Source organism: Jaculus jaculus, chromosome 1, assembly GCF_020740685.1.
Source record: "Jaculus jaculus isolate mJacJac1 chromosome 1, mJacJac1.mat.Y.cur, whole genome shotgun sequence".
Taxonomy (NCBI): Eukaryota; Metazoa; Chordata; class Mammalia; order Rodentia; family Dipodidae; genus Jaculus; species Jaculus jaculus.
Genome location: NC_059102.1, coordinates 124348145 through 124358595, shown reverse-complemented (window position 1 = coordinate 124358595; position 10451 = coordinate 124348145). Strand labels below are relative to the sequence as shown.

Below are 10451 nucleotides of genomic sequence, written 5' to 3'. Positions count from 1 at the left end.
AGCCAAAGGACCCAAGTTCGATTCCCTAGGACCCACGTTAGCCAGATGCGCAAGGGGGCGCATGCGTCTGCAATTCATTTGCAGTGGCTGGAGGCCCTGGCACGCCCATTCTCTCTCTTTCTGTCAAATAAACAAATTAAATTAAATATTTAAAAAGATTATTTATGGACCAGGCGTGGTGATGCATACCTTTAATCCCAACACTTAGGAGGCAGAGATAGTAGGGTCACTGTGAGTTCAAGTCCACCCTAAGACTACATAGTGAATTCCAGGTCAGCCTAGACCAAAGTGAGATCCTACCATGAAAAACCGAAAATAAATAAATAAAATAAAATATGGGCTGGAGTGATTGCTTAGTGGTTAAGGTACTTGCCTGACAAGGCTAGCGACCTTTTTTTCTTATTCTTTCTCTTTCTCACTCTCAAATAAATTAATTAACAAAATGAATGGAAGAGAAGGTACTAACCATAGTAGAACTCTTGTCAGTGATGGTTACTTTTTGAATCTCACTGGACTTTTTATTTTATTTTATTTTTATTTTCGGTTTTTCGAGGTAGGGTCTCACTCTAGCCCAGGCTGACCTGGAATTCACTATGTAGTCTCAGGGTGGCCTCGAACTCACGGAGATCCTCCTACTTCTGCCTCCCGAGTGCTGGGGTTTAAGGCGTGCGCCACCACGCCCGGTTTAGCCCTCTAATTTATAATTTGGACTTGGATGAAAGTTTACTCCTCGCCCCTCCCGCCACACCTACACCTTCTCATAGTGACCAATATCTAGACGGGACCACCTACACCTTGGGAGCTAGGATTTTCTACCAAAGACATCCAGGATTCCAAGGGATAAGGCTGTGTTAGGGGCAGGAGCCCTTTGGCCTGGGCTAGTGGGGAAGGTGAGAGTTACACAGGTTGCCGGGCAGCTGGCTGGAGGCGCTGAGCACGCGGCGGAACCGAACCAGAGGCGTGGGGACCCACGCAATGCCCCCTCGGGCCTTCCCACTCTGCAGGAGGATCCACTGTCGTGCCGAGAGCCCGAGCTGCGGCTGCAGGAGCGCAGGACGCGGGTCCGGTGGGCGGTACCCGCTGGCACCTCGGACGCGGGAGTTCCGCGCGCGGCCGGGAGGGGGCGCCGGCGCTCAGGCCTCCACGAGCCCCCGCGCGCGCCCGGAGGTGGCGCCTGATCCCGCGGCTCGCGCGCCGCTTCCCGGGAAGTTTCAAGTTTGAAAGACCGGGTGCGGCGGCTGGGGCTTCCGGGACCCGAGTGGAGGAGAGGAGGGGCCCGCATGACGCCATGGAGGAGGTGAACCCCGCGGAGAGGCCGGCCGGGATGCGCACGGGGGGAAGCGGGCGGAGGGGTACGGACAGCCTGGCGTGTGGCCCCCCGGGCGGGCGCCCCCAGCTCGGGTTGCATCCCCCAAGTCCCGTCCCCGCCCCAGTTTACCTGCCCGTGACCCACTCGCAGAGCAGACCTGAGCCCTGGGTTAAGAAGTTCGTGTCCCCGGACTGACAGAACCTCTCTGGTCAAGCCAGCGCGGGAGTGTATCTGAAACCGCTGTAGGCGCCTGATGCCGGGTGGGTGGGCCCCCAAATTTCCTTGAAATCGATCCTCTGAGCCAGGCACGCAAAATAATCCTAGCATTCAGGAGGCCCGAGGCTGGAGGGTCGACATGAGTCAGTTTGGTTATAATAGTGAATTTGGGGACCAACCTAGGCTACATGAGACCCTGCTGAAAAAAAAAAAAAAAAAAAAAGAGAGAGAGAGAGAGAGAGAAGTTGGTTCCGGTGGCGCATGCCTTTAATCCCAGCAGGAAAGCAGAGGTAGGTGTGAGTTTTGACCAGCCTGGGACTGAAGAGTGAATTCCACGTTACCTGAACTAGTGTGAGATCTTGCTTTGAAAAAAAAAAACGCATTTCTTCTAGTGAGTCTTAGGCAGATTGGAATTGGCCAGGGAAGCAAGAGTGGAGGTGCCTGAGGGGGAGCTTGTTGGAGGGAAAGAAAGGACTTTCAGGGCCCAGAAAGCCCAGCGCTACCGAGAAACCTTCAGGCACACAGAGAGCTCCAAAACGTGGGAAGGATCCGTTTTCTTCCCAGAGGTGACAATAGTGTGTCATGTGTTGCTGAGAAGGGAGAAGTGGGGTACTACTCCCAAACAGTTTGAGTGAGGTGGGACATTTCCATTTACCTGCTAGGAAGGGTCCTAGCACAGGGAAGAAAGAAAAGAGGTGTGTGTGTGAAAGAGAGAGAGAGATCAGAACATGGGATATTAGGTGAAGCACCACATATAGGGCTTCAGGGCTGAAACTCCCCCCTCCCATTCCTTTCCTCTGGAGTTCCCTCTTGTCTGTTCCAGCAGTTGCTTGTACACATTTTCCGATTTCCTGCGAGCCTCCGCCCAAAAGCTGCAGCTGGGTGACTCAGGACCCTGGTGGCCTGGTCCCCAGCTCCATGAGATCTTTGTTTGTTCAGGCCTTTGGCTCTGGACTTCTCGACTGGGGCAGTCAGAGGATTTCCTGAACCTCGCCCTTGCCCTCTGACAGCCAAGACTGAGCCCACAGGCCTAGCTGGGGACTGGGGTGGGGGGATCCCGAACTGGGTAGCTACCATTCCACTGGGCTCAGGAGATGGAACACAGCAGAGAGGTAAGACAAAGTCGCTGCCAGGGTGCCTGGGATGGGGGTCTGGGCTGAGGGCACACTGGTACTGGTCCTCCATAGTATCAAGGCTCTGGAGAGGGGCTTTTCCTCTATCTGCCTCTGACCCAGTGAGTGCTTGAGGCAGTCTTCTTCCTGCCAGAGCTGAAACTGGGAGCCGATGCCCTCTACTTTCTCAGCAAGTCTTGACCTCTCAGGCCCTTGGCTTCTTTCTGCATTCTCAGACCTGGGAGAGCAACATGGCTAACTGTTAGGAAGAGGCTGAGGTGCCTCCTCACCCCTTGGTGGGCTGTCCTCTGGGTGCTGTAGGCAAGCTGGTCAAGCTCTCTGTGTTCATTCCTCACTTATGAAATGGGGATGAGAACTTCTTGGGGGGCAAGAAGTATGGCTCAGTGGCATGCTCCAAGCAGCACAAAACAAAGAAGAAAGAGAGGGAGAGAGGAGGAAGGGAGGGAGAGAAGAAGGAAGGAAGGAAAGAAAGGAAGAAAGATGCCAGACATGATTCCACATGCCTTTAATCCCAGCACTCAGGAGGCAGAGGTAGGAGGATTGCCATGAGTTCAAGGCTACCCTGAGACTACATAGTGAATTCCAGGTTAGCCTGGGTTAGAGTGAAACCCTACCTCAAAAAAAAAAAAAGAAAAGAAAAAAAAAGAAAAAGAAAAAAGGAAAGAAGAAAGGAAGAGGGGGAGGAAAAAAAAGAAAGCTTGCAATACAATTGTTTGAGATTAGTAATGAATCAAGGTGTGCAGAGCTCTTTTTATTGTAGAATCCCGTAAGCTCCATGGGAACCATAGCAATTTCCCTTCTTTAAAAATGAAGCAGGAAGATGAGAAGCAAATGCCTGGCTCTGCAGACAGCGGCGCTTGTCTGAGTGCTGTCTGCTCTGCCTTGCTGTAGAGAACTGTGGGTTCTCATTCCTCTACCCTTTGCAGCCTGGGCCTGGCCAGCAGTCCTCCGAAGATGAGAAAGAAGTGATCCGCCGGGCCATCCAAAAGGAGCTGAAAATCAAGCAGGGAGTGGAGAACCTACGGCGTGTGGCCACAGATCGCCGGCACCTGGGCCACGTGCAGCAGCTGCTGCGGTCCTCCAACCGCCGTCTAGAGCAGCTGCATGGCGAGCTGCGGGAATTGCATGCCCGTGTCCTGCTGCCGGACTCGGCTGGTGAGTGAGGCATTTTACCAGACCCCGCAGAACGGGGCTCCTGGCTCACCTGCTGCGTGCATGCCCAACCTCTCCTCCCATCACCCCTGGTGCTGAATAAGGCTGAGAGGAGAAGGAGAAAGTCCCATCACAGGGGTCTCAGCAGTGCTGACAAGCCCTTGTGTCCCACACCCCCTGCCCACAGAGCCTGTGGCCTCAGGAGGTCGGCCACGAGCAGAGCAGTCACGGGCTCGGCAGCTGGAGGCTTTACAGAGGCAGCTGCAGGTGGAGCTGAAGGTCAAGCAGGGGGCTGAGAACATGACTCACACATATGCCAGCGGGACCCCCAAGGTGAGCTCTGCGGACTAGTGGGGAAGACCTGAGTCTCCAACCCGACACGAGGTACTTGGTTCTCCTGGGGTAGAAAAGGTGCAGTTCCAGGATCTATACTGACGGGGGAAAAAAAGCAGGCCAGTCCAGCCCTCGTCTAGTGGCAGGAGCAGAGCTCCAATTCTAAGGCATCTTCCCAGCCCTCTTTTTTTCCTTTTTTTCTAGGTAGGATCTTGTTGCAGTCGGGTTCACATTGCTGGTAGAAATCACCCAACCAAGAGCAGCTTGTGGGAAAAAAAGAGCTTTATTTTGGCTTTCAGGCTCGAGAGGGACACTCCATGATGGCAGGGGGAAACGACAACATGAGCAGAGGGGGACAATAGCAGCAGGAGAGTGTGCCAAACACTGGCAAGGGTAAACTGGCTATAACACCCATAAGCCCGCCCCCAACAATACATTTCCTCTAGGAGGCGTTAATTCCCAAATCTCCATCAGCTGGCCACCTAGCATTCAGAACACCTAAATTTATGGGGGACACCTGAATCAAACCACCACATTCCGTCCCTGGCCCCCATGAACTGATAAACATCCTTGATGTAAAATGCAATGCATTCAGTCCAACTTTAAAAGTCCCCATATATTTTTTTTATCAATCCCAATGATGTTCATACATCCCCTTAATCTAAGGTCTTTTTTTTTTTTCAGTGTAATACTTTATTTCTGTTGTATTAAATGAAAGCCAAGAATCTAAGGTCTTTTAACTGAGCCATAATACAAAACAAAACATAACAGCACAGAATAAACATTCACACTGCAAAAGATGACACTGGGCATAGCAAAGAAATATTCAACCAATACAAGATTTAAAACAACCAGGGGCTGGGCATGGTGGCGCATATCTTTAATTCCAGCACTTGGGAGGCAGAGGTAGGTGGATCACCGTGAGTTCGAGGCCACCCTGAGACTACATAGTGAATTCCAGGTCAGCCTGGGCTAGAGCAAGACCCTACCTTGAAAAACAAAAACAAATAAACAAACAAAAAACAGGGAAAACATCAAACTCTGTAGCTTCAAGTCCAACAACTCTAGCCAGTGACAAATCTCCATATATAATTCTAACCAGCAAAAAGTCTCTGGCATTCCGATTCTGCACCTCCAGCTAGGCTACTCACAGACCTGGGAGACTTCATCCAGGACCAGCAGCTTTCCTTAGTAGCTGTCTCATGGTCCTGGCATCTCCACTGCAAGCCACAGTTCATCCTCAGGCTCCATTGGGACTCCGTGCAGTCAACCAGCAAACCTACTTCACACTGCCCATGGCCATTTCCAAAACACGAAACTGTGTCGCAAACTCAATGGCCCTCCCTTTCCTGCATTTTTTATATGCTACAGTACCAGGTAAGGTGCCAATTTGTTAATCCAGGGGAGAATAAAGCAGACTTTGAAGAAAAGGACACTTTTTGAGCACTCAGGCCACTTGAAAAGAGTCTACTTTCTTCCTGTTGACCCAGTGCAGGTCAGTTGGCCCAATCTCAAAGGTTGTAACCTTTCAAACAATTTTTCAGGTGAATGGGCAGCAGTTTTGGCCCAAAGATGTCATTTTTTCTGTGCTATATCCTTCTGCTCACACCAGTTCATTTATACACAAAGCAACCCTGCACAACTTCTCAGGACCTGGACATAACAGCAAGCTTCCCACACTAACTGCTAGCCTAGTCCAGACACAGCTCTTTCTCACCCTCATAAGCCAAACCTCACAGTCCATAGTTCTTACTGCATTCAGGTCTTTTAACTCTGACCAGAATAGTCCATCAAGCTGTACTTACAGCACTGCAAGGCATCTCTTAGGACAAGGTTTCAAATTCTTCCACATTCCTCTTGAAAATCAGCTCCAGAAGGCCAAAGCCACATAGTCAGGTGTCTCACAAAACTCCACTCCTGGTACCATTTTACTGTTGCAGTCTTGTTTGCATTGCTGGTAAGAAATCAACCAACCAAGAGAAGCTTGTGGTAATAAAAGCGGTTTATTTTGGCTTACAGGCTCGAGGGGGAAGCTCCATGATGGCAGGGAAAATGATGACATGAGCAGAGGGTGGACATCACCCCCTGGCCAACAAGGTGGACAACAGCAACAGGAGAGTGTGCCAAACACTGGCATGGGGAAACTGGCTATAGCACCCATAAGCCCGCCCCCAACAATACACTCTCTCCAGGAGGCACTACTTCCCAAATCTCCATCAGCTGGGAACCTAGCATTCAGAACACCTAAGTTTATGGGGGACACCTGAATCAAACCACCACTGATCTTGTTCTAGCCCAGGCCGACCTGGAATTCACTATATAGTCTCAGGCTGGCCTTGAACTCACAGTGATCCTCCTATCTCTGCCTCCTGAGTGCTGGGATTAAAGGCATGTGCTACTATGTCTGGCTTCCAGACCACTTTTTAGAAAAATATTTATTTATTTATTTATTTATTTATTTGAGAGAGCGAGGAAAGGAGGGAGGGTGCACCTGGTCCTTCTGTCACTGTAAACCAAGTCTAGACACATGTGCCACTTTGTACATCTGGCTTTGCATGGGTACTGGGGAACTGAACCTGGATTATCAGGCTTTGAAAGCAAGTGCCTTTAAGTGCTGTGCCACTTTTCTAGCACCAGATTCACCTTCTAACACAGAAATAAACTGCCAAGAACAGTCTGTGGGCACTCCAGCCCAGCCATCAGGCCCAGTTCCCAGGCTGATGTGTGGGGTGCTCCACTTATGTTCATCTGACAGGATGGCTTTGTACTCATAAGCCTCAGTCCGAGGAGGGAAACTTGACTTCAGCCCTTGTCAGTCTGATGGAGTAGGTTCTGCTACACTCATACCTCTAACAAGGGAGGCTTGGCTGTAGTGCCTGTAGCCCACCCGGCGCAGCCTAGGCTTGATCTCTGGTCTGATAGGGGAGGCTCAGCTCTAGTCTCTGGTTGGCCACAGCCTTGGTCCAGTGGGGCCATTATCATTATAGGAGAGGAAGCTCCTGGCAGCTGTCCAGCAGATGCTGCGAGATAGCCAACTGAAAGTGGCCCTGCTCCGGATGAAGATCAGCAGTCTGGAAGCCAATGGATCTCCAGAGCCAGGTGAGGCCTCACTAAACAGGGAGGGCCACGCTGTGCGGCTGGGGCTGAGGGCTGACCTCCACCCCGCAGGCCCCGAGCTCCTGGCAGAGGAGCTGCAGCACCGACTGCGCATTGAGGCCGCTGTGGCCACAGGGGCCAAGAATGTGGTTAAGCTCCTCGGTGGACAGAGGACGCAGGACCGGAAAGCACTGGCTGAGGTTAGACCGTGTCCCTAGATTGCTGGGCTGGCCGTGGGGACACAGTGTATTGAGACCTCCTCCTGGGTGTCCCCACAAGGCTTGGGCCAGCCACTTCTTTTCTATCTGGACCGCATGGCCTGTCTCCACATGTTTCCCCACTGTAGGCCCAGGCTCAGCTCCAGGAATCCTCTCAGAAGCTAGACCTCCTGCAGCTGGCCTTGGAGCGGCTACTGGAGGGGCTCCCTACCACCCACTCCCTGAGAAGCCGGGTGGCCCGAGAGCTGCGGACAGCCATGCTTGGGAAACCCCAGCCTTCTGGGACACTTGTGAAACCCACCGCTCTAACAGGTAGCTAGGAATCCCTCCTACTTCAGGGGTCTCCTTCCCTTTCAAAGCACTTTGGTGAAGAATCCTAGTCCTGGCCCCACCACCCTGTAGCTGTGTGACCTTGGGCAACTGATACCCCTGTCTGCTCTTGTGTATCCAGCTGTAAAATAGAAATCATTACCTTTGGTCCCCATACTCAGGGGACCCAGGTAAGAGGATCACTGTGAGTTCCGGGCTAGCATGGACTAGAGCAAGACCCTACCTCAAAAATAAAAAAAGAAAATAGAAATCGTTATAGCAGTGCTTTCACAGGGTTGCTGCAAAACTTCCATGACTTATGAAACTTTGCATTCTTTAAAATTTTATTTATTTGAGAGAGCGAGAGGCAGAGAGAGAGAGAGAGAGAATGGGTGGGACAGGGCCTCCAGCCACTGCAAAGGAACTCCAGATACTGTGCAACCTTGTGCATCTGGCTCATGTTGGTACTAGGGAAGTGAACCCGGGTCCTTAGGTTTCGCAGGCAAGTGCCTTAACCTCTAAGCCATCTCTCCAGCCCAAACTTTGTATTGTTAATCACAGTGGGCACAGTTTGCTCTTGGCCAGTGTAGCTACTGTTATTATTATTATTATTTTTTCACTTTTCAAGGTAGGGTCTCACTCTAGCCCAGGCTGACCTGGAATTCACTATATAGTCTCAGGCTGGCCTCAAACTCATAGCAATACTCTTACCTCTGCCTCCCAAGTGCTGGGATTAAAGTCATACACTACTATTCCTGGACTGTTTTATGTTTTTTTAATTTTATTTTTTAATTGTTATTAACAACTTTCATGATTGTAAAAAATATCCCATGTCAGGCACTGTGAGGTCATAGATATCCAAGGCCATTTTGTGTCTGTGAGGAGCATGTTTTAAGGAGTCCTACCCTTCCTTTGGGTTGTACATTCTTTCTGCCACGTCTTCCGCATTAGACCCTGAGCCCTGGAAGGTGTGATATTGCAGTGCTGAGCACTCCTGTCACTTCTTTCCAGCATCATGATGCCTTCTGAGTCATCCCAAGGTCACTGCCATCTGAAAAGAGAAGGTTTTCTTTTTTCTTTTTTTTTAATTTTTATTAACATTTTCCATGATTATAAAATATATCTCATGGTAATTCCCTCCCTCGAGAAGGTTTTCTAACAAAAGTGAAAGTAGCACTAATATAAGGGTATGAACATTAAGAGAAGTGCTTACTGGACAGTTTGATAAGCATAGTATATACATTTAGCCAGACAACAGCAGATGTTACACCCTAGGGCTCATGACTACCCCTGTTTTAAGTTTTCAGTATCAGGGATGTATTTCCTCCCATGGAGCAGGCCGCTAGTCCAATTAGGGGGCGGTTGGTTTCCACCATAACAGACATGCCATGATTGCACCCATTGGCTTATTTGGCCTGGCTGGCCAAATGTAAGGCTTGCAATGTCCACTGTTGAGTATCTTCACTGGTGATTTCCCTCTCTCCCATTGAATTGCATGCAGAATGGTTTCTTCTAGATTTCTGTCAGCTGGTCTACATGGAAGTTATCAGTTCAGTTCCACCAGGATTTCTCAGTGGCCTTGCAGCCCAAGTATGTGGAGTCTTCAGCAATAGGGTCTTACCATCTATTCCTGGTGGGAAACCAAGGGCCTCGGCAATGGCCTCTAATGTTTTGGGGGCATCAGGGACCTCCCTGGCCAACAACTCCCTGGAAGGTATCCCAACCCTGGCACAGAATATTTTCTAGCAACAATCTACAGTTCCTGAGTGTTCTATGGTCCAAAAAGTAGGATTCCATATGATTTATTTATAACTTCTTAGATTTTGATTAGCCTTCCCTCCACCTTCCTTTACTCAATCACTTCCCCTTGACTTCAATTGGGCCTTTTCACCCCCATTAATCTATTCTACTTACATATATACAATACCATCCTATTAAGTACCCCCTTCCCTTCCTTTCTGTTCCCTTTCTATCTCTTTTCTAGCTTACTGGCCTTTGCTACTGAGTTGGTTGAGTTTTCTTCCTACTCACACAGAAGTCCAGTCATCTGTAGTTAGGATCCACATATGAGAGAGAGCATGTGATGCTTGGCTTTCTGGGCCTGGGTTATCTCACTAAATATAATCCTTTCCAGATCCATCCATTTTCTTGCAAATTTCATAACTTTATTTTTCTTCACCACTGAATATAACTCCATTGTATAAATGCACCATATCTTCATTATCCACTCATCAGTTGAGGGACATCTAGGCTGGTTCCATTTCCCAGCTATTGTGAATTGAGCGGAAATAAAAATGGTTGAGCAAGGATCTCTAGAGTAATGAGATGAGTTCTTAGGATATATGCCTAGGAGTGCTATAGCTGAGTCATATGGTAGGTCAATCTTTAGCTGTTTTAGGAACTTCCACACTGATTTCCACAATGGCTGGACCAGATTGTATTTCCACCAGCAGTGTAGAAGTGTTCCTCTTTTTCCACATCCTCACCAGTATTTATGGTCACTTGTTTTTATGATGGTAGCCAATCTGACAGGAGTGAGATGTAATCTCAACGTAGTTTTATGATGACTAGGGATGTAGAACATTTTTTTAGATGCTTATATGCCATCCATATTTCTTCTTTGGAGAACTCTCTATTTAGTTCCATAGCCCATTTTCTTCTTTTTTCTTTTCTTTTCTTTTTATT

At 49.3% G+C, this 10451-nt stretch overlaps 1 protein-coding gene across 2 annotated transcripts in view; it reads left to right on the top strand.

Annotated features, from left to right (window-relative positions):
- The first annotated feature begins 2537 nt into the window (after window positions 1–2537).
- Window positions 2538–10451, top strand: part of Pkn3 (protein kinase N3) — a 32082-nt gene continuing 24168 nt past the window's right edge. Inside the window, exons 1-6 of one of the 2 annotated variants that reach the window (XM_045161132.1) lie at window positions 2538–2637; window positions 3585–3813; window positions 3998–4143; window positions 7131–7242; window positions 7312–7439; window positions 7586–7769. In XM_045161132.1, coding sequence (XP_045017067.1) covers window positions 2620–2637; window positions 3585–3813; window positions 3998–4143; window positions 7131–7242; window positions 7312–7439; window positions 7586–7769 — 817 coding nt within the window. In that variant the 5' untranslated portion in view covers window positions 2538–2619. Of the gene's footprint in view, window positions 2638–3584; window positions 3814–3997; window positions 4144–7130; window positions 7440–7585; window positions 7770–10451 lie in introns of both variants that reach the window. The other variant, XM_045161131.1, reaches the window with a different exon arrangement.